A 24790-nucleotide genomic window follows, 5' to 3' on the forward strand; every position below is an offset into this window, starting at 1 on the left:
GTGTGAGAGAGAGAGACAGAGAGAGAGAGGGAGAGAGAGAGAGAGAGAGAGAGAGAGGGAGAGAGAGAGAGGGAGGGAGAGAGAGAGAGAGAGAGAGAGAGAGAGAGAGAGAGAGAGAGAGAGAGAGAGGAAGCATCAATGTTAACCTAATTTTTTTTTTTTTTGAGACAGTCTCTGTATAGCCTGGCTATCCTAGAACTATGTAGACCAGGCTGGCCTTGAACTCACACAGATCTGCTAGCCTCTGGTGGGATTAAAGGCATGCACCACCATGCCTGGCTTAACGTAAACATTTTATTTCAGTATTGGTCTTGATTTTTTTTAAGTTCAACCTTTCTCTTGGACATACTTTCAATTGAGGTCTTTTACCTCCTCTACTCAGTCTGAAGTACTGACACTCTAAAGCATTTCTGACTTGAATACTTCTATACGTTTTAATCAATTATTCAATCTTCTTGTCTAGTGATAGCCCACAGCACCTGAGGAATGGAAGCTGAGGCTATCCTCTGGCCTGTATACACACACACACACACACACACACACACACACACACACACACACACGTTCACTCACTCTCATACGTGTACACATACACACAGAAAAATATCCTCTTAGGCTCTCAACCCCAGCTTGCAGGTACCTATAGGGAACTAAGAGATGAACGTTCCCGTTCATTCAATCGCATTTATCAGTTAATCACAGTTCCAAAAGTCTCTACCCACCATTCATGGCAACAAACTCATTTGCCAACTTAATACTGTTCTGTGATTGACTACAACTTCATAAGACCATGTGTTGTTTTTTTCTTTTGCCAAATGTGCTTTCTAAATAAAGCAGGCACCTCTGCATCAATGAAATGTTGAAGCTGATAGAAAAATAATGAATTCTTTCAAATTCCCCCAATTGCTCCAGAGACTAGGGAGACCAGGAATGTGAGAGATCTCTGTGTGCATATGTATGCCCAACTGCAAGCAAGGCTGTTTATAAATCCTTTCTGGTGTCTTTAAAAAGTATCCAGAGAGTAAAGAGTAAATGTCACTTGTGAAGCCAGACACAGATACGGTTATTCCCAGCTCTCTAGTGTTCCAGATGAGAGCCACACAATTGGCTGTGCCTGGGGCCATCTTTGCAGCAATGCACAATCCAATGGCCTCCCTCTAGGAAACTGTAATCCAATGCAGCCCATGCGAGGCTGGGACACACTGTGCAGTTTGACAGAAGCCTGGTGGGGATTCTAACGAGCAGTGCAGAGTGAGCAGTGCTGAGCCACCCACAAGATGCACAGAATGCAGGCCTAGCCAGACCCTCTCAGCACGGGGTGGAGACAGCCATCCCCACTGCTGAGAGGTCTGGCCGCAGACTCACAGTGACAGCCTTCTCCAGATGTTACCCTTCCTGGGCCAAAGGAACCTGCCCATTCCTTCCCATCTCTGGGATCAGTATGCCGAGTGACTGGTGAAGAGGAAAGAGCCATAGAGGCCCACCCCAGTAATCTCCACTCGAGGAAACCCCATGAGGTAAACACACCTTCCTTCCTAACCATCTATAGATCATATTTATTTGCTATCAGGAAGCACTTGGTCCTTCAAAATCCCGAAGACTAGGGGCTTGGAGCTAGTGTGGCCTATTGCTGAGAAGCAACCTAGACAAGTGTGACGTTTAATATTGACTAGGTTAATATTGATGGTTAATATTGACTGGGGCCTTGGGCTGAGTTAAAACAAGGAAGGCGAGCTGAGTACCAGTGTCCGCCTCTGACTACAGATCATCACCTCACATCCTGCCATCCTTCCCCGCTGTGGCAGACTGGATCCTCAAACTATGAGATAAAGCAAAGCCTTCCTGCCTTAAATTGCTTTGGGAGGCATTCTTGTCATAGCAACAAGAAAAATAAATAACAGCACAAATCATATGATCTATTGAGCATCCACAACTACCAGACCCACTTCCACAATTGTGAAGATTCAATAAGATGATGTAAATAAAAACTATGAAAGAGAGAAAATATTGATAATTACCATTAAGATGTCATTCATTCTAAAATCCCTATATATTATGTGAAAAAAGATGGAAAAATGGTTTTGTCTCCAACTGTGTATAAATGTGACATTTTTCACTGCATACATTCAAAGGCTTTAAATAGTGAGGTGTAATGGCTCTGCTGATTTGGCTACTTTTGCATGGAGTTCAAATTAGCCACAAACAAAACCATTTGTCCCAGAAGCCAAAACAACTCATGGAGGGGTGCGTTAGGGATGGTGCAGTCTGTTCAACCAGTAATGCTAAGGCATGACTCTATCTCCACAAACACAGTGAAGGTGGGCTGCTAACTCACCCAAAACACAAAAACAACTCACAGGGACTCAAAGACACAGATATTACCAGATAAAACTAAAAATTATCGGGACAGTAAGATAGCTCCGTGGGCATGTGCACCTACACACACACACACACACACCAAATTAAAAACAAAAACGTTTTTTTAAATGAAAACAAATTCATGGAAGAAAATACTCATAAAAAGCTGCCAGAGAAAAAGTGCTTGCTGCCAATCCTAACCGCCTGAGCTTGATCCTGGGAACCCACATGGAAGAAGGAGAAAACTGACTCACGGAAGCTCTACTCTGAGCTCCACACATGGATGATGTCATGTGCGGTGTATGGGTACCATGTGCATACACATAAGCAATAGTAGCATCATTATCAAAATAAACATAACAAAACTGGTTGAGCGACATCTACTTTGAGAATACGCTAAGCTGATGAACTATTCAGCTTATTGGGGGGATTGCACACTATATGGATATGTTCAGAATAAGACTGTTGAGAAATAATTCTATGAGCTAAAGAAATATGACATTTGGGAACAAGAATTGAAATATAACCCTGTGGCAACGTTTTCTGTCTGCTTTGTTTGGTTTGTGTGAGCATAGTTCACTATCTGCCATGAATTAAGTCAGAACACAAACCCCATATGTGAGAAAAAAAAAAGGCAGGCCAGGAAGCTGATTGCATCCTGGAAAAATTCTGATTCCCACCAAGATAAACTGTATATTTCACAGCAACGGACTCCCAAGACAGCTGAAGCAGAGTCCATCCCAACCCAAGCTTTTGTAACCACCTCACCAAAGCAAGAGCAGCTCCAGCAGTTTGGCTCCAAGTGCTGTTCAAAGCGAACCTTACCTGTGGGCTTTCAGGATTCTTTGGGCAATAGCATCGCCCACCTTGTTGAACACGACTTTATCATCAGCGCAGCTTATGAAAAATTGGTTCTGTGAGAAAAATAAGACATTGTATGAGGCCTTGTTTTCTCTGGAAGCTGTGGAGAATGAGGGAACAAACACTATACTGATTATTTAAAAAATGGTTAACACATGGATATGTTGAGGCCAGAGAACCCCATGAGGAAAGCAAATGGCTCTGGGTATGGAAAGTGTCATGTGATCCCAGGTCTCATGAGCATTACGTCATTCTGTGAATAGCACATCTTCCTCAAGTCGAAGGCTATGTGGCTTTCCTAACACAAATGTTGAAATTACATTCTTAGAATGCTAAGGACATTTCTAAGTTAGGTTTCCTTTTGATTCCTACACCGTGCACATGCTTGTGATAAACATTGTTCTACATTGACAAGCATCCTGACTGACAGAAGTCCTGCTCATTCAGCCCAGGTCTCTCCAGTGTTTCCTAGCACCTGCTTTCACTTTGTCTTCTGTCTTTGGGTCTCTCCTGACCCTGAACATCTATCTTAAACAGTTGCAAATCTCTTTCAAGGAATTTTTTTTCTGTGTGGTGTGCATGGTCATGTGTGTATGCACATGTGTTTGTTCTGGTCAGAGTGCCCATGTGTGCTTGTGGAGGTTCCAGCCTGCCTCAGGAGTCACCTTTAATCTTTCTCCACCTTATTAACAAGGCAACTGTTAATCCTGAATCCACTGGATTCAGTAATAACTGAATCCACAACTTGCTGAGAGTTTGCCAGTCTGCTCTGGGGATCTCCTGTTTCTACTTTGCAAGTGAGGGTAGGCTTCCAGGAAGTTAGTTCACCCAGTATTTATGTGTGTGCTAAGGATTTGAACTCTAATCCTTCAAGCTTACATGGAAAGGACTTTCTCCAGGGGGTAATCTCCCTGGCTCTCAAATATATATAAAAAATATTTGAAATCTCTAATATATATATATATATATATATATATATATATATATATATATATTAAAAAAAGGGTTTTATTTCTTTTAAGCACTTCTGTTATTCATTGATCTATAAAATATTCTTTAAAACTATTGTTAGAAAATGGCTACATTATCCTAATGATACAAAGGATTTTTATTGCTGCATAAAAGAATGTTAAAAACAACCAATAAATATTATGAGTACTGCCTATTGAAATAGAATCCAGATTGTTACAACACAACTGTAATTTTCTAACAAAATGAATCTTCAAGCAATATTTTCTAATCATCTCAAGGAATAACTTGAAGTAAATTTGCGTCCTTTGACAGCAGTGCCATTTTTATGAGTGCACAGGATTTTACACAGCAGGGAACACATGGGCACAATGGCTCCAGGAGACAACTTGCAGGAAGGCATTGTGCAGACCCTCTTCTGAGGACACGATTTGAACAACTCTTGCTACAAAGAAAGTTAGCATGCCTCATCAGCTACAAGAACAGACTGCCACATGCCATGGCTTGCTTTCTTTCTCTTTCTTTTTTTCTTCTGAAGATTAAAGTACATACTAACTGTTTACCTTGATGAGTATCACCCACAGAAATGCCCATAATCATGAATGCCCACATGAATGCCACATTGCTGACCTCATTCAATGCCATGCTGGCATGAGCAAGAAAAGTTGGTTGTAATCGTCATGACGGTCAACTTGATGGAATTTAGAATCACCATGGAAACCAGCCCATGGGCATGTTGGTGAGGGCTTATATAGAATAGGTTAACTGAGGTGGTAGGACACACCCTAAGTGTGGACAGCTCCGTTTCACAAACTGACCACAGACTGATTAAAAAGGCAAGGGAGCTGAGCACCCATATCCATCACCCTGCTTCCTGACTGTGTGTGTCATGTGACCAGACACCTCCTGCTCCTGTAGCCTGACTTCACTGCCATGACCGACTGTAGCCTTCAGAACCACCAGCCAAAACCCTTGCTGCCTTAATTGCTTTTGTTAGCTGTTTACCATGGCAACAAGAAGAGTAACTAAGATGCTGGTATTAAGGCTATTTAAAAAAAAAAAAAAGAAACAAATGACTGGATGCTGGATGAGGCAACTGTCACATCTTTTGCAATGACAGCATCATTCTCACAGTTAATGATAACAAATGTTCTATCAAATCCCTGAGTGGACTTCCCCGGTTTCCACTAATGTCTGTTATCTGCGGCATGATCCCATGTGGGACACACAGGCATTTAGGCTGCTAATATTTTGAATTAGCTTTCTTTCTCCAGGTCTGAGAAATAAGTAAAGCTACAACTGTTTGCTGATGCTCTTTAATCAACTGTCACTCTGTGTAAGGGAAGAAAGAGTAACAGGACTCCAGGAGAGGGAAAACAAGGCTCATGGTTTTCCCGACAATCCATTTCTGGCTAAACATTCTATTTTTATTCAATGGAAAAATAAAACCAGGATAAAGGATGGAGATAAGTGTTGGTCTGCTCCCCCCATTATTGGGATTCTTTATTTTTCTCAGGGGTTCCAAAGAGTTTTGTACTATTTCTGTATCTACTTTGAAGTTCAATTAAAGTTCCCACAGTAAAATCTTGATGCTCTCAGATTTTCTCATGAACATAGTCTGTGGTCTGGAAAGGCTTTATCATGAAGAGTGGCTCTCAGTTTTAACGTCCTCACATCACCCATTCCCACATTCCCTTCCCTGTCTTTCCCTACACCAGGATTCCCCACAGCACACGTACGTGTGTGTGTGTGTGTGTGTGTGTGTGTGTGTGTGTGTGTGTGTGTGTATGAGCACGTGTGCATGTGTGTGCTCTCCTGAAATAGCACATGCTTCGTGCTAGACTTTCTAACCATACCCCAGTGAAAAACTCCACATCCATGCTGGGGTTGTTCCAGGAAAAATATATATATATAAGCTGATAGATGTTAGTACTACAAGGGCTTGCAAGACTCCATTAGTCTTGAATTAAAGATGGTGCAGAGTGAATTCAGGTATGCTGGGAGATGGAAATACAAATGACCTCAATCAGTATTTCCCTGGAATCCTTCATAACTCAACTTATGCTTATTAATACGGACTCCTGAAATGGGGTCCCTACAGTCTTAGATGATACTTGGTGTCCTGCTTAGATTTTAGCCAACTCAACACAAACTAAAGTTGTCTAGGAAGATGAACCTAAATTGAGAAAACGTCTCCATCAGATTGCTCATGGGCAAGTAATTCTGTGGAGCGTTTTCCTGATCGATGATTGATACGGGAGCATCCAGTCCTTCAATGGGGCATTGTCACATTGCCAACCCTGGGCAGGTATTCCTGGGTAGTGTAAGAAAGCCATGGGAAGTAAGCCAGTAAGCCATGTTCCTCCATGGTCTCTTTGGTTCCTGCCTCCAAGTCCCTGCCCTGCTTAACTTCTTGCCCCGACTTCCCTCAACGATGAACTGTGACGTGGAAATGTAAACCAAATAAACTCTTTCCTTCCCCCAAACTGCTCTGGGTCGTGTGTTTGTCACAGCACTGGGAACTTAGACACTTGGAAGGCAGGCGGCCTAACTGACTTGCTGACGTACTTACTTCAATGTAGATGTAGTGTTTGCTGTTCTCTATCACATGGGTGTAGGCAGTGTGGATCGACTCCTCGTGGTGCTTTATCCCAGCGGACCAATCAGCAGCAGATCGGAGCAGCTGCAAGACAGAAATCAGCAGCCAGCGAACATCAGACAACAGAGTCGCTCCCTTTCCTTCTAAACCAATGACTAGCGTGGCTCGAGTCCCACGTGACACAAGGGAGCGTTAGAGCACACTCGGACAATACCCTTGTGACAGCGAATCTTGTCCTTTGTCACGGCTGGGAAGAATGAACCTCAGCTGAACAACTGCCGCATCACACTGGCCTGTGGGCACGTCTCTGGGGCATTTCCTTGAGTTCTACTTGATGTAGGAGGACCAGGCTCGCTGTGAGCAATGCCACCCCTGGGCAGGTGGGCCTGGGCTGTATTAAAATGGTGTGAATGGGAGCCAGGGAGCAAGCCAGTAAGCTGATTCCCCGTGGTCCCTGCTTCAGTTCGAGTTTTGGCGTCCCTGGACAATGGACTGAAACCTGTAAGATGTAATAAACCCTTTTCTCCCAATTTCTTTTTGGCCATGGCACTTACCATAGCAACAGAAAAGCAAACTAAAATAACACCCTTCCATCCAGGATCATTTTCATTTGAAACTTAAAGACTTAAGTTGTGGCTCCTACGAGGAATATTTCAAGACTTATTCGGGTCACTACAACCAACTTCATCCTCTTTCCCTGTGACAGTCCTTCAGCTGCACTTGCATACAGGTCAAAGACCCTGTTGCAGGGCCGAGATTAATGACCACGACATGTGTATCAGCAAGACTCATACCTAGTAAACAGGATGCAACTGTTGACCAACTATGACAGCATTAGCAGGTGCATTTGAGCTATGGCAGATCAGATGATACAGAGCAGACCGTGGCAGTGCATGGCTGCAGGGCGGGGAGGGGGGGCGCGGGGAGCAGGGGAACGCTGGAGGCATCCCTTGGCCTTCCCAACACTAAATGACTTTCACTTGGTAGTCCTTCCAGGATTTTAACTGGTGCAGTATGACATTCACTTAGTATACACATCTTGGTTTTCTTAAGCAACTGCATATCATCACAGAAGAATCATCAGAGGCCTGAGCATATAGCAGTTGGGAGAGTGTTTGCCATCCCTAGCACCCCATAAACCAGATGTCACTGGCACATACCTGAGAGCCCAGCATTTGGAGAGTGGAGGCAGGAGGCTCAGAAGTTCAAGTCTTAACTTGGCTACACAGTGAGTTTAAGACAAGCCTGGACTTGAGGAGACCCTGTCTCACAGAAGTAGGAGTGAGAAGAAAAGGAAGGGGGAGGGGTGAAAGGGGAAGGAAGGGAGCCGAACTAGAGAGCTAGATTTGTTGTTTCTAATTGAAATGAATGTTGAAACCGGTCCTCACAGAGTCAGTTGAAATCTCAAGTTAAGAGGACGGTTGAAGTAAGACTATAGAACCTAACCCAGGAGACAATCAGTTCCACATATATTATCTATAGACAGGTCTGGTAAAACAGTAATTTTAAAATAATAGGCACCAGCCTAAGGAAATGCGAAGCTAGTGCTTGTTAAAAGTCATCAGTGTGGGGGCGGGCAGTGGTGGCGCATGCCTCTAATCCCAGCACTTGGGAGGCAGAGACAGGCGGATCTCTGTGAGTTTGAGGCCAGCCTGGTCTACAGAACAAGATCCAGGACAGGCACCAAAACTACACAGAGAAACCCTGTCTCAAAAAACCAAAAAATAAAAAATAAAAAAAAAAGAGCAGTCATCATCTGGGGACAAGCTTGAAAGTTAGATTTTAAGCAAGAGAGGCAAAAGAAAAAAAAAAATCACCTGGGATTATTGGTCGTTCACCCTTCTAATTAGTTAAACTTTGCCTGTTGCCCCAAGAGCAATGGAAACTAATTTCCTTTCGGCCCTGCCTACGTGTTTGCCACTGTAATCCGTTCCCTCCTCGATGGTCTGGAAAGTTCTCTCAGTAGGCAAGAGCACCAAGCATGTGTCGATGGGTCTGTTTGTTTTCTATTTAAGAATCATTCTGCTCCTTCTGTTTCATCGGCCTCCCAGCTTGTCTCATGTTTCAGTTTTTGAAACAATGTAACAGAGACAAGCCCTGGGGCCATCCCCTCACATGCAAAATAATTCCCCAAATGCTCTGGAAGTAAGATCTAGCTTACACTTCTCAGACCTCAAATTTGAATACACAACATGAAAATGGCATAAATCGGACTTGATGGTTTAGTGACAAAATCATAACTAGGACTGGAAATTTTCCTTTGCACAGTGTCCTATTTTTTTAAACTAAAAATAGCCTCCTCATTAACCACAACCTTTCCCCTCCCATACAATGGGCCTAAGAGGAATACATAAAGAATAGAAATATCTCTCCCACAAACACTTTCAGGACGTTCCTAGTGTCTGCACCAAGTTTTTCCTTTTTCACCAGAATGCTTCTATTCCCTGTAAATTCAGTGTGGGTATGTACACACACACACACACACACACACATTATATATATATATATATATATATATATATATATATATATATATATATATATATATTTAATATAATATGTATTTTAATTCCTTGTTACTTCCCTAAGTGTCCAAGTGAATTATGGACAAAGATTGCTTAGGACAAAAACGTGTGTGTGTGTGTGTGTGTGTGTGTGTGTGTGTGTGTGTGTGTGTGCCTGTCCCTCAGGGTGAGGCTGGCATCCATTCCTGAGGATGCCCCCAAGTGGCAGAGTCTGAGGAGAAAAGGAAGCGCTCCCAAGACTGAGCCTTGCTCTTCCAGTCTGGGCTAAAAACAACCACAGTCAAGGAAGTGAAGACATGGACCTAGGCCTCTGCCTCCTTCTCAAGCTCCCTCTAACAACCCCTTTGTGAGGGCCTGCTGATCAACTGGCTAGGCAATTTTCACAAGAACAGCCTTTTACCAGAGCCAAAGGAAGAAGGCAGTCTTGAAGGAGAGAAAGAAAACAGTGTTTAAAAAAAGAGACATTCAGGGTAAGGGTGGGGTGGGAGCGGATATGTATGGTCGGGTAAGGGTGGGGTGGGAGCGGACATGTATGGTCGGGTAAGGGTGGGGTGGGAGCGGATATGTATGGTCGGGTAAGGGTGGGGTGGGAGCGGACATGTATGGTCGGGTAAGGGTGGGGTGGGAGCGGACATGTATGGTCGGGTAAGGGTGGGGTGGGAGCGGACATGTATGGTCGGGTAAGGGTGGGGTGGGAGCGGATATGTATGGTCGGGTAAGGGTGGGGTGGGAGCGGACATGTATGGTCGGGTAAGGGTGGGGTGGGAGCGGATATGTATGGTCGGGTAAGGGTGGGGTGGGAGCGGATATGTATGGTCGGGTAAGGGTGGGGTGGGAGCGGATATGTATGGTTGGGTAAGGGTGGGGTGGGAGCGGATATGTATGGTTGGGTAAGGGTGGGGTGGGAGCGGATATGTATGGTTGGGTAAGGGTGGGGTGGGAGCAGATATGTATGGTTGGGTAAGGGTGGGGTGGGAGCGGACATGTATGGTTGGGTAAGGGTGGGGTGGGAGCGGATATGTATGGTCGGGTAAGGGTGGGGTGGGAGCGGATATGTATGGTTGGGTAAGGGTGGGGTGGGAGCGGATATGTATGGTTGGGTAAGGGTGGGGTGGGAGCAGATATGTATGGTTGGGTAAGGGTGGGGTGGGAGCGGACATGTATGGTTGGGTAAGGGTGGGGTGGGAGCAGATATGTATGGTTGGGTAAGGGTGGGGTGGGAGCGGATATGTATGGTTGGGTGCTTTGGGGAACCAAAAAGATACAAAAGAAAGATAGGCAATGGGAGATGGTCCTAAAGGATGTGACAGAGGAAGCACTGTCACCTTGCTGGGGCTTCTGTGGTTACAGTCACCCTAGGACATACCGGAAACAGTGTCCACCTTTAGCACTTATAACCTCAGAGCTGGAGCCAGACTGCAGGGAATCAAGGTCCATTCTCATCATTGACCCATGCAGGCTGTTTGTTTGGTTTTGAGAGACAGGGTTTCATTCTATAGCCAACAGTGGTCTTGAACTGGTGGGCATCCTCCTGCCTCAGCCTCTTAAGTGCCGGCACCACCATGTCTGTATCATTTACTCTTGTTTCAAACTACCAAACTTTAGTTCCGATATCTGCAAAGACCGGAGCTGGGCAGAAGTACTTCTCATACATTGTTGAAAATAAATAAGGAATCTACAAGCAGTCCCGAGTGCTGGCCATGGAGTAAAACTTCCTTGTTCAGAAGCAGCTGCTGCTCACCAAGACCCATGTTCGCACATGGTGATCCATGAAAACCTAGCTTGTAAATGGAAAACCAACCCCATGAATTCAGGGAATTGCCATCCATGTAAGTGCACACAGCTGCTTTTTCTCTTAGCTGTGATCAAGACACCCGTAAGGATGAGTGACAGGAGAAGATACTGACACCAGTTGATGGTTTCACAGGTTCTAGTCTAGGCAGACCGGCTCCACTGTTTCTGGGCCATGGTGCAGCCGAGCACGGGGCAGGGAGCCCGTGGAAAGGCAGAGTTGCTCACCTCGCGGCATCCAGGAAGCAGACACACAGGAAGGCTCAGGGACAAGGTATAACCGCCCAGGAATGCCCCCGGTGACCACCTCCTCCAGCAGGAACCTAGCACCCAGTTTCCAGCACCTCTTCAGATAGCATGGCCAGGTGGAGAGCAAGCATCAGTGCTGTGTTCAGATCCTACCCCCCCCCTTTCCTGCTCTGCTTTGTACCCACCTGCAATACAACACCTTTTTTGTTCTCTAAACGCATCCACCGAGTGTGATTTGGACATTTAGCCCAACTGTGGGAACAACTTTGCAGCAGTATAATTTGGATGTCATTTACTTGCCTATAAACTTTCTTTTCCATTTCTTTCTCTTCCCCCTTCACTGTTTCCCCCTTCCTTGTAGGCAGGAGGTATTTGTCTCCATCTATGTAGGGATTTCAGCATGATTGTCTAAAATGGTTTCAATGATAAGCTGCCCAATTTAATTTTTTAAAAAAAGGATCAGTGGTGTTGACATGCAGTGGGCATTTTCATTGACCTTAAGAATGCCAAGCAACCCCTGTCTTAATGCATCTCAAACAGCAATGGGAGTGGTCTATTTATTATGAGAGAGAACAAGACCCTTTTATCCTCTGTGAGCAGGCATCCCAGCCTACCTACTCACTTCTCCCCAGGTCTTCCCGCCTTTCTCTGCTGTGTATTCCGAGTGTCCTGGGAAGGCTCCTAGAATTCTCAGCACTAAAGAGAACCACACAAAGGAGTTGGTAGAAGCTGCTGGAGTCAGTTCTCAGGTCTGGGTGACTTTCTCAGAAGTGACAGTGCCTATGGGTCTCCATCCCACAAGGTGCAGTTCCCCTCTCCTTGGCCTGGCCACACCACTCCTCTGTGGAAGAGTGTGCAAGGGTTTTCATATTAATACCTGGGTTCCTTTCTGCAGATGAATAATGGCTAATTATGAATTGCTGTGGAACAATCCTTTTCTACACTATGGAATACGTATTACTCTCATTGATTAAGAAAAGCTGACAGGCCAGTCAGCTGGGCATGAAGTTAGGCAGGAAAACCAAACTGAGGATGATGGGAAGAAGGCAGGTGGAGTGAGGAGAGACACCAGTTAGCTGCTGAGCAAGCAGGACATGTAAAAAAAAAAGAGGTAGCAAGCATGAGCCATGTGGCAAAGCATAAATAGAAATATGGGTTAATTTAAGTGTAAGAGTTAGCTAGTAACAAGCCTGAGCTATTGGTAGAGCATTTATAATTTATATTCAGCCTCTAAGTTATTTGGGATTAGGTGGTCAGGACAGGAAACATACATTTACAATGAATTTTCTCAATTATTTACTTTACCATGTCAAATATTCTTTTTCTCCATTTCAATAAATAAAAGACATAAGGATTTTGACTTAGAACCCTTCTAATGATTCCAAAGTCAAGTTCTTCCTTGAAAACTTTTGAAATATCACAGCAATGGTTCTCAATTTGTGGCTCATGATCCCTTTGGGAGTCGAACAACCCTTCTGATACTCTACTAGGGGTATTGGCTATCCCACATATCAGATATTTACATTATTATTCACAACAGTAGCAATATTACAGTTACAAGTCACAACAGAAATAATTTTAAGGTTGGGGATGACCACCCCATGAGGAACTGTATGACAGGCGCAGCCTTAGGAAGGGTGAGAAGCACTGGGTAGAGAGAACATCAAGAGCCGACACCGGCAGAACCATGAGGAGTTGCCCAGCAGTGGATCTTTGTTTCTTTGGCTTTGTTTTGAGACAGGGTTTCACATACCGCGGGCTGGATTTGAACTCATCAGGTAGACAAGGATGACCTTGAACTTCTGCTCCTTCTGCTTCTACTTTCCCAGTGCTAAGATTATAGGTGTGTACCACCATGCTGTGTTTGTTTAATTGTTAAAGGATTTAATATACACAGGTATTGCGCTTTGATCAAGTCGATTCCTCATTCCCTCCCTCCAGTCCCTTCCCTAGCTACACCATTCCCTCCCAACTTCACGTGGCGTTTTTTGAGACCCACTGTGTCCCCCTAGTGCTGCCAGTATATCCAGGGTTGTGAGCCACACACGGGACAGTAGGTAGCCTTTCTGATCAATGTGCAGAGACTGAGGGGCTGTGGAGTGCTCAGCCCTCCACAGGACATCTGTCTCATCGTGTCTTCTCCACACACAGGGGTAGCTGCGTCTGTGAACCCCCAGTGGCTGTAACTACATGTATAAGACCAAGCCAGACAACATCCTAGCATGGGCATGTGGTGGTCACAAAGCTAAGGGGATAATTGGCAGTTGCTGCTTCGGGGAGAGAGAAAGTCAGTTTTCTTGAGGGACTGTGCAGTCTTCCGGATCAAAGCCCAGGACTTAATGATGCCAGGCAAGTGTAGTCTCCCAGCACAGCCCCATAGCTGCCTTCCAGCACTCTCAGTGTACTAGTTTTTCTACTCCTCACTACCCATTATTGGTCCTGTGGAGGGATGGACAGCGACATTTAGCTAACTTTCCTCCATTTCAGTCCCTTGCCCTCATTTTCAGGGTGTCTGCGTCTGCTCGGTCGCGTCCCTGCCTTCATTCCTGGTTTAGCCCCACAGTGCCCTTAGTACTCCCAGCGTCTCCACCACCCTGGCTTTCCCTGGAAGCTCTTCATACCTGTGAGCCTCAAGCTCCAGTGGATTCAGACCGAAGCAGATGAGAAGAAATAAAATGAGAAATCAGGTCGATAAACTTTGAAAATGGCCCCATGGCACATAAGCCCTTCAGTGGCTCCTTGACATATCAGCATAATGAAGGCACAACTTCTCTTTGTTTGTTTGTTTGTTTTTTGTTAGTGAAGAAGCCTTGGAAAACCATTTTCTGTGAAATCCTTATCAGCATTTCACAGGCAAAAGCCAGTTTAGGAAAGCTGTCATAGGTTAATCTTCACTGGTGATGGGCAAGTTCAAGGTCACTGACCGTCATCTTCAGACCCCTCTTCTGGCCTTACACTAGCTAGCTCCGTTACCCTCTCCAAGGACAGTGGTTTACAGCAGGTGGTCTCATTCCTCAGGCACAAGAACCAGCCTTGTCCCTCCTTGTTAGCAAGCTCTTTGGACATTCAGAGGAGTTACCAAAAGAATTTTCTACTGTCTCTTCCCAGGAAACAATGTTTCCAGAGGCAGCAAATATTGTATTTTATCCCCTCCTCTCAGGTCGCAAATGATGGCTTACAGTGTAAACAGATGGTGCTTAAACATATGCTTATATAAAACATATGGTATTTAAACATGCTGGCTGAGTCTTGATGTAATCAGCAATGAGATAAAAATATCTCAGATATATATAGAGAGATCTATCTATCTATCTATATAAAATCATATAATGACGTGTGTACGTGTGTGGGCACACACTTGACACAGGAAGGATGTGAAGATCAGAGAAGAGCCTGCAGGAGTCTCCTTCCACCACATGAGTGTAGTATATCAAACTCAAATCATCAGGTGTGGCAGCAGACACTCCCACCTCATGCCATCTCCACAGCAGATCAACAATACATTTTTGACCAATACTTAACAGAAGCTAGCTTCAGTAAGATGACCCTCACACCAATTTTAATGCAAGTTCAATTTTTTTTTTTTTTTTTTTTTTTTTGGTTTTTTGAGACAGGGTTTTTCTATAGCTTTGGTGCCTGTCCTGGATCTCGCTCTGTAGCCCAGGCTGGCCTCGAACTCACAGAGATCCGCCTGCCTCTGCCTCCCAAGTGCTGGGATTAAAGGCGTGTGCCGCTGCCTCTCGGCTGCAAGTTCAAATCTTAAATCCTGATTTTCTCTTAATACCAGCATCCTTATTTCATCTTCCAGAATGAGTAAGCTCTCCTTATCTACAAAGAATAAATTAAATAGGTTCATAAAGTATTCATCAACCTGTATGCAAGTGTATAGCTCTCTGTGCTTCCAAATTGAAGGCCTTACTTTCTCTGAAAACTGGGATGAGCACATATCTACTAGAGGAGCTTTTCTCAAGTTTGTCCTTTTTTTTTATTTTTCTTTGTGTGTTTGCATGTGGGTGGTTAGGTGCATTACCCTTGTGTGGGTAGGTACACGTGCACATACGTGTGATTCACGTGGAGGCCACAGGACAAGCCTGGGTATTATTGCTTTTGAGCTAGCCACCTAATTTTTTGAGACAGCATCTCTTACTGGCCTGTGGCTCACTAGGTTGGCTGGCCAGTGAGCCCCGGGATCCTCGGTCCCCACCTTCCCAGTGCTAGGATTACAAGCGCACATTCTAATGCCCAGCCTTTTTACAGAGGTTCTGAGGCTCACACTCCGAGCCTCCTGCTTGTGTGGCTATCTCCTCCACCCTGGTTTGTTCTTTTTACTGTGTTATTTTGTCTCTGTTGTGATTTTACTTTTGGTAGGCACACGCCTGTGCTTGCACATAGTGCAAAGGAACAGATTTAGACACTTCATTTATAAAAGCACGGTCACTAGAATCCCTGTCTGAATTAGGTCAATCTACACTGGAGACAAGAACAGCGAGCAGGGTACTGGGCTTTGGCGGAAACAATGCTTTTGATGTTGCAAAGGCAAAGCCAAAGGTGGCCCACCCTCATTCTGTCCCTGGATAACTTCAAGACAAGGGAGAAGTCATTGATAAAGGGAGCCAACTGTGTACAACTGGGCCAGAGCTTGGATCCATGGCAGTGGGTGGCCCTGGATAAACCTCAGAGTCCTGCTGGTCATGGGTTTCCTTGTTTGTAATTTGAGAGGTTGTAATGGAAGCTGTAAAATTTTATGACTCTATTAAACAACTTCCTACTCTTTTAAAAGGGCCTCTAAAAGGTATTTGGTTAATTAAGCACTAAATCGATTGAATGAGAACTCCCTTCCCAGACTCCAAGTTTCAGCATCATCCCTGGTGCTTAAGCAGCCCCAGCCCAGGTTTACTGTGTAAGTGTTGCTAGGGTCACCTCTCAAGGAATTCTGGGAACCCCTCAAGGGATTATAGGAGCAGCTATGACTGCACTGTGGCCTTTATGAGGTCATGCATTTATTAGACATAATGCAAGAGTTTTGGAAAGATGGGGAACTGAATTCACTAAGAGTAAATACAGCACTGAATTTTCAAAGATCCACTTAGGCATGCCTCAGAAAAAAAACGCTTATTGGGAAATCTGAAGCCAAGGTGGCAGTCACAAGGACATTACCCAGCAGCCCTTTGCTCACCTGCACTCTGGCGGGGACTGCCTCAGGCACCTGATACCTCAGCTCATGTGCAGTGGTCTGTGATTTGGGGAGCAGGAAAGGGTAAGAAAGGGAGCGGTATTTTGGCTTCATAATCTGAAACAGAAAAGGCAAATTCAAAACAGTTACAAACGAGGAACAAGATCCATTATTCCTCACTTGGATGCAAGAAAAGAAATGCAGGTCCCTTGGAAGCAAAATAATTATGAACGGATTTTTCTAAGTTAAAAGCTGGAAGCTGCCTTTGTTTCCTGCATCCTCTTTCTCTTCTGCCTTGGTGGCAGGCATACATGCTTTTATATTGTAGGAGAAAACTAGATGTAACCCACAGTGACGGCGATATAAAATTGCAAAAATGAAATTCTTATTTTGTCTTACTATTTTGTAAATGTCTTACCACAGCAATTAGGCATGATTTCATTTTAAACATCTTCACAGTAAAATAGGACTAAGGATCCTGATTTGATCATATTACTCAGGAACTCAGAGCTCATCTATCACTCTATAACTCTGGACGCTAAAGCAGGAGGAATACTGTGAGGTCCAGGCCAGGGTGGGCTACATAGGAAGCCTGTCTCAAAAACAATGTTTTTAGTACCATTAATTAGCATTTTAACTAGTTCTGGCTGTATGTGAACCATCAGAAGTGATGTGGAAATACTTTTCCTGAGAAAAGAATTTTTTTTTTTGAGGGGGGCGGTTTCGAGACAGGGTTTCTCTGTGTAGCTTTGTGCCTTTCCTGGAACTCACTCTGTAGTCCAGGTTGGCCTCAAACTCAAAGAGATCCGCCTGCCTGCCTCCCCAGTGCTGAGATTAAAGGCGTGTGCACCACCGCCCAGCAGGAAAAGATTTTATACCTAAAATACTATTGGGTGTTGTATTAATTTATCCTCCCAGGATCAGGGCATGGGAGCATAGCAACTGTAAATATTAGCAATATTTTTATTTTTGACAGTACAGTAGATTAAAACTAATATTGTGCCGGGCAGTGGTGGTGCACATCTTTAGCCCCAGCATTCAGGAGGCAGAGGCAGGGGGATCTCTGTGAGTTCAAGGCCAGCCTGATCTGCAAAGCTAGTTCCAGGACAGCCAAGGCTACACAGAGAAACTCTGTCTTGAAAAACTAAAAAAAAAAAAGTAATATTTCTTTGCTTACTCAGGTATCCCCTCCAAACTTGAATTTAAAATACTGCACTGATGTTTTTTTGTAACTTTCACATGAATAGTAAGTAAACTAATACCCTAAGTTTTTCATGGAAGTAACTCAACTAGGTCTCTTTTCCAGGTTATCAGAGCAGACAGCATCATTATTTAAGTTAATGTAGGGGGCCTTAACAGCACCAATGACAAGGCTGAATTTCTGCATGCTAGGGTCTTGCTTGCTAGCTTGTAAGTGGGTTCCATCTGGAGGAAAGAAATGGCTCTGGCTTCTGCTTTCCCTGCTCAGAGCCAGCTCCACGGTCCTGTGCCAGCGGTGGGCCAGGCCAGCACAGGATCTGAGCCTCTCATCTAAACAGCCCTGCAGATTCTATAGTAGTTGTCTACATACCTACTGGCCCTGTCTCTGCAAATACTTGACACTTCTGCTTACGGGGTTCAAAGGCTTAAATTCACAGGATGTGATTGCCGCATTTATCCCTTTACATCTGGAGTTGTCTGTCATAATACTCCAAAAGACAGCTTCCTTTTTTTGTAGTACTCGGAAACCCAACACTATGACAATGATATCCCCAGCAATAGGTGGTGTCACAGATGTGGCCACAGCAGTCCTTTCCTGCCAAGCCTCTGAGCTTCTCCTCAGCCAGGGACCAATGTGGGCCAAGTGCTAACAACATTGATACCTTCGTGAAGTTCCAGCGCTGGATGAAGTGACGAGCCACATCACGAGCTGCCTTCCCGTGGACCACAGAACCAATATCATGCCAAGGCATCCGGGGCATGGAGTACCTGTCAATGAAATCTGCCCAGGGCCACCAGGCAAGGACACATCACTAAGTTCAGCGCCAGGGGACAAAAACACTCTGAACTCAACCAGGATACAACATAGTCATGCTCAAGGCAAACACAGATCTTCAATCAAGAAATTCAGTCATCTACCCACTCCACTAACCCTAATATATACTCAGTATTAATCTACAGACAAGGCAAGATGTGAATTGGTACAAATAATCTAAGCCTGCATGCTTGATAAGATTTTCCTTTTGATCTGTGGCAATAACAGCAGGCTATCTATATGCACAACACCATACTGGCCACCTCTTAGATATAAGCACAATCATTATCTAAGATACATCCTCTAATAAAAAAAGACAGAGAAAATAAATACAAAAGGACATGACCAAAAGAAGGCTACCCTCTGATGGAAAATTTCAGTTTATTACCCTAAAATATACCTGTGGGAAATTTTAAGTTTTATGTTTTTTTTCTTACCACTACAACAAAAAGCTCATACAGGTAATGACCAAATCAGATCTCTAAAATTTAACCAAAACCTCAAAGACAAAAATAAACAGCCATGAGGCCCCGGCTCCTCATCGAGGATCTACAGGTTGCTAATGGCAGCCAGGGAAGGAAATGACATTTTCTTCAGTGGTGTAGCCACTTGGGAGTCACCTGTGCTTCTGTAAGTGACCCCTTACCCATGCAAACCTAATTAAACTCACTGGACCATCAGAAGTAGAAGGGTTTCTCATTGGGAAGAGAAGGGGGCCAATGGGAACGGGAGGGAGAAGAAAGGGTGATGGGGGTGGGTAGGTCCAAAGTACTTCATATACATGTACAAAAATGTACATATGGTCAATAAATGCAAATAAAAACCTTAAACAAAACAGAAGGCATTTGGATCATGTACATGCGTACTTGCTGAGATGCCTCAGAGTGAAAAACACAGCAGAGCCTGAAGCCACCCTCCTCCCGATACTCACCAGCAAAAGGCTTGTCCAGCTGAACCCAGTCCTTGAAGACAAAGTTGCAGTAATCCTTCCCATGCCAAAACCTGGTCTCCCCGTGGAGCTCGCCCACACCTGTCTGCACACTTCGGATGGAGCCAGTGTCTGTGAACAGTGCAAGATTGGCTCAGAGACTGTGAGCTGGGTCGGCCCGCAGAGCGTCCCTCACTTTTCCTCCCGGATCCTGTCACTAGGACAGCCTGTGTCCATTTGATCAACCCTCTCGAGGCTCTCTTTAGGTAGCAATGTAGGCTCTAACCAGAGTCGTCCTTAGACCGTGGAAGTTAATGTTCTTGGCAATTGAGTAGCTTATTCTCAAAGCCTACCAGGCCAGGGAGACTAGACCACAGAGTAAAGAAAGAATTCCCCATGTGGGGCGCCACAAGAACACTACAGCCAGATGAGGATGAGAACACACTAGACAGAGGCAACAGGAGCCAGGTACCTCTTCCCTTCCCAATATGGTGGATATTCATGCCTTTCTCATCTCAAAAAGCATGAGTCTCATATTTAGAGGCAGTCCATGTTCCAGCCCCAGAATTAGCTATAGACACCAGGCTTCTACATTTGGGGGTCATACAGCCTTCCATGTAGAAAGTATGATTTGCCCTAGATGACAGCTATGATCTTTCAGTCTCTAACATTCTATACTCCTAAAATCACAAACATCATCCACAGAAATAGAACAGACGGAAGCTCACAATCGAGGCACCAAAGCGGCAGTTTGCAGCAGCATTCCACAAGGAGCCTAGCGGACCACTCTACTTAAGAACCGACACCTCAAGTTAAGCAGTGCAAAGGTCTCAGGGATGTGTCAGTCGTAAAGACAACGAAGCAGGGGAGAAGCCGAACAGAAACCACAAAGGTAGTGCTAGGCACAAAAGAGGCGTCAGACAGGCAGGCGTGGGGTGCGGGAATGATTGGTGAATGAATAATAATAGTACCACTTGAAGAGGCCAGTGAGAGTCTACTGGCCACCCCACATTTCCACTGCCGTATCACCCCAGGACTGTCTTGGTGAAATGCGAAGCTGTTGAAAACCCTCTCTGGAATCAGCTCCCTTCTACAGGTGGTTCAAGCACTAAGGGATCAGCGTATGTAGGAGTCTCTCCCGATCCGACAGCCATCTGTCTTTTTCTCCCCAACCTCCCTTCACCTGGCCCCAGGCTTCAACATGCCCTAGTTTTCACTATACTTTGCAGGCTGACCCGCCCTGCCTCTGTGCAGTTTGCGTGTTACCCATTCTGTGTACAATGCTCTTCCCTCCCTTGGCCTGATCTCTTAGTCGTTCACTATAGGCCACATCATCCCAACCTCAAGAGAGACAGAGCAGACCCCTTCAGGGAGTGGCGTCACCAGCACTGATGTTGTCCTGTCTGGAAATGCCCTCCCCAGGCCTTTGACCAGGCCATGCAACTGCATAAAATGCTGAGTGGATTTCCCTCCTCAGAGTCAGCACCGTATCCCTTCACCATCTGCTGTGGCTCCCAGTATCCAGGAAGTAATTAATAAATGTTTGCAGAACAAATACTTTTATTCAGTCACCACACACCTAATATTCTATCTCAAAATTAATAATTAACTTTCCAAAGGTCACTAAGTATACTGAATGAAAAATGGTTTAAAGTGTCAATGTCAACAGAAGCAACTACTGCTTGAAGCAGACCTCTACTGTCCTCTCCCAGCTGTTGGCTTTCCTGTTGTGCACACCTGAAAGGAAAGAGCATGTGTGGGCTGCGGGCTACTGCAGGCGCTTCATAGCAAGCACGGATCTTGTTGGGAAGGGAGACTTGAGCTAGGGAGGTAAGGAAGGAGGGACAGAGAGTGAGAACATAAAATAAATGATGAGTCGATCCCAAACTGACAAAACACAGAAACAGAGACCTGGCTGTGTAGACAAAGGTCCCTGCAACTGAGCCCGGGGCCCTGAATCAATCCCAGGGCTCACAAGGTGAAAGAACTGACTCCCTCAAGTTGTTCTCTATTCTCCACAGGCCTGCCATGCCACATGCGCATGGGTGCACCCCCACCCCCACCCTGTAGGAAAAAATTAAGAGACACAAATGTAACTATTAAGTTTGAGACACAGTATTAGCTGTGTGTGGTGACTGCAAACATATGTATAAATATAATTTATTTTCATCAACTTGAGAAATGAAGCTAAGATTCTAACACAGACACCCATACACTTGTTGAAATATTATGATAGGTGGTTATCATTTGAAAAAAAAATGAAAGTAAATTTCTAGTCTCAGAAAACGACCCTAACAGTAACTGAATTCAGATGCCCGCAATTCAAATATGCTTTTGTTTCTAGCCAAGTCTCAACTATTCCTCTTGAGGAGGCAGTCCTCCTCAAGACACACAGAGGCAGCTGTGCACACGTGGACAGCTGTGAGCAGGCACACCAGCACCACATCTGGCTCCCGAATGACATCATCACAATTTCGTCTCTCTCCTTGGTGCCCCATGCCAGTTCTCTATGCCCTGGTCTGCCAGCAGCCAAAGTTTGCACAAGGGCATCTTCTGTTCTTGCCAGGAGTCTCCAGGCCTTGCTGAGGTCACCTCTTTTTGTCACACCTAACACTAAAATTGCCAGCATCCTGCAGCATCAATCCCTCCATGGGTAACTCAGTTCCAGCCTCTCAGGGCCTGTGCTGCTCTCCACTACTCGGCCCAACTATCTTCCTCCCATCACCACTTCTGAAACCATAAGGATAGTCTAATCATTCTTCAGGAAATTTCCATCTACCTCAGTCTTGAGCACATTGGCACAACCTAGTTGGATCCCTTTACATCAAGTATATCCTTCAAAGAATCTTTACCTTTAACCACCACCACCCCCTCCCTCCACTGTAGTGGGATGTTCTGTATGCTGTGAATGCATTGCTATTATTATTATTATTATTATTATTATTATTATTATTATTAATAAATAAAATGCTGACTGGCCAGTAGCCAGGCAGGAAGTATAGGCGGGATAAACAGACAAGGAGAATTTTGGGAAGTGGAAGGCTGAGTCAGGAGACACCAGACTGCCATCCAGGGAGCAGCATATAATGGCACACAGGTAAAGCCACAAAACATGTGGTGATACATAGATTAATAGTTACAGGCTAATTTAAGATATAGGGCTAGCTAGCTAAAAGCTTGAGCCACGGCCATGCAGTTATAATTAATGTACGCCTCTGTGTGTTTACTTGGGTCTGAGCGGCTGCAGGACTGGCGGGTGAGAGAGATTTGTCCTGACCGCTGACTGGCCAGGACACAGGGAAACTTCAGCTACACCCCACCATGGTGTTCTCCAGCATTTTTTGAATTAGAAGATTTCAGCCTGACTCACTGGAGCCTCCATAAGTTGACCTAGACAGACTCCACCAGCCCAGTCTACTCAAAGTGAAGGGTCCAGAAATATAGGAGTAAGATAAAAATATAGGAATAAAAAATTATAAGCTTAAGAGATGGACGCCGACAGTCGTCAGCTTTGCTAGCAAATGGGGATTAACCTTTACCTGGGCCCTTCCGTGTTTTATGATGGGCAGCTCTGTCAGCAACCCAAATGTTAGGTTTTTTTCTTACTAAAGATTGCCCTCTGTAGTCCTGGGGTTAGCTCTTTTTCGGTAGCCCCCTACCACTCATTACCAAAGCCAAAGTTAACTTTTAACGAGTTCTCCGTGACAACCTGCTTTGCATTGCTTCGTATTCCTCCCGCTCTGGGAACTCAGCTATGTTAGGGAAAGTTGCAGGTTTGGACAATCATCAATTTACTGTGTCAGGAAGGGCTGCAGGGATATACGATCATTTAGATGAAACCCTCTAAAACCTTGTTAACGGAAAACTGTAAAACCTAAGAAGCAATTTGTCTCTAAAAGCTCTACAAATTCTTTTGTCCATGCCTAATGCTTATTTCTTGCTATAAAAAGGGGGCCAGAACCCACCTCCATTGCCACAGCTTCAGAATCCCGACCCCTGGCTGTGGTCTCAGCTAGCTGATAAGCTTTTGTGGCCTGGGGTGATTTTCTTTTCTATCTCTGTTTTTTCTGTAATAAAGTCTGCTCCTGTTTTAATAGACTTTGGCAGTCTGTCCTCCATTATTTCGTGATCCTGGACCTAACAAAAGGAATCCACAACTTCCCAGTTCCCAAACTCTAAAAGCGCGATGGTGTGTTCCCGGTTCATGTTTTATCAGAAGCTGACCTGAACTGATGTGAGATTATCCTGACTGCGTTGTCCGGCTCAGGCCATATATGTACAGTTTGCTTACACGCCCTGGACTGCTGGAGCCTGGTGTGAGTGCCACATAACACAGGCCATGGATGTGACATCACTTTTCTATATCCCAGCACGTTCTAGATTCTGGACCATGTCTGACTCCAGGGTTTCTTGTAGACCTCTGTGGGTTTGTCCCACTTCATACTTAAGTTTGAAAACTGAAAAATGGGCCGGGCGGTGGTGGCGCACGCCTTTAATCCCAGCACTCGGGAGGCAGAGGCAGGCGGATCTCTGTGAGTTCGAGGCCAGCCTGAGCTACCAAGTGAGTTCCAGGAAAGGCGCAAAGCTACACAGAGAAACCCTGTCTCGAAAAACCAAAAAAAAAAAAAAAAAAAAAAAAAAAAAAAAAAAAAAAAGAAAACTGAAAATAAGTTCTTTTAGTATTCATTTTCAAATCTGTGCCCTAAGATAGAACATTATCCCGAAACAACTGTTCTCTCCTTTCTCGGTCTCTGCCTTCCAAGTCTTTTGTAGTGTTGGGGCCTCATGTGTGCTAGCAAGGCCTCTACCACTGAGCTACATTCTCAATACCCTACATTTTGAACCTATTTTCATATCTGAGGGTAGTTCCAATCCAGGTCCTGAATGAGCTATGTGTTTTTGAAATATTCAGTCTTCAAGCTTTCTAGATTTCCAAGTGTGTGGGAAGGGTTGCGACCTTGTCTTGAGTCTGTCAAGAAGGTTTCACCTGCAGCAAGAGTGCTGACCACCATGCTAATCAGTAAAAGATTTCAAACTATTTCACGATCAGCTATCAGACAATAAGCTGGTTTTCTTCCTTGTCTTGTTTTGTTTTGTTTTCAGACAAGACCTATCTGGCCTTAGCTGGCTTCAAACTCACTGTGGAAGCCAGGCTGGCCTCAGGTTTGCCACAGTCCTCTGGCCCTGTTCCCCAAAAGCTGAGACTGCAGCTACGTGCTACCATGCCTGCCTGAGCTAAGCTTCTTGAGGGAACATGGCGTCTTATGCACCCGGTGCACTGCAGCCCAGAGAAGTCTGGAGAAGCCTTAACTTACCATTACCA

The 24790-nt window shown here is 44.9% G+C and overlaps 1 protein-coding gene across 5 annotated transcripts in view; it reads right to left on the bottom strand.

Moving 5' to 3' along the window:
- Pld1 (phospholipase D1) overlaps positions 1 to 24790 on the bottom strand; it is a 211329-nt gene that overhangs the window by 41239 nt on the left and 145300 nt on the right. For all 5 annotated transcript variants that reach the window (XM_076573953.1, XM_076573954.1, XM_076573952.1 and 2 more), the window contains 5 exons: positions 19471 to 19599; positions 18388 to 18506; positions 16529 to 16642; positions 6761 to 6871; positions 3184 to 3272 (listed from right to left, as the gene is read on the bottom strand). In XM_076573953.1, the coding sequence (XP_076430068.1) occupies positions 3184 to 3272; positions 6761 to 6871; positions 16529 to 16642; positions 18388 to 18506; positions 19471 to 19599 (562 nt within the window). The remainder of the gene's footprint in view (positions 1 to 3183; positions 3273 to 6760; positions 6872 to 16528; positions 16643 to 18387; positions 18507 to 19470; positions 19600 to 24790) is intronic.

This window comes from Peromyscus maniculatus, chromosome 6 (genome assembly GCF_049852395.1).
Source record: "Peromyscus maniculatus bairdii isolate BWxNUB_F1_BW_parent chromosome 6, HU_Pman_BW_mat_3.1, whole genome shotgun sequence".
NCBI classification, from domain to species: domain Eukaryota; kingdom Metazoa; phylum Chordata; class Mammalia; order Rodentia; family Cricetidae; genus Peromyscus; species Peromyscus maniculatus.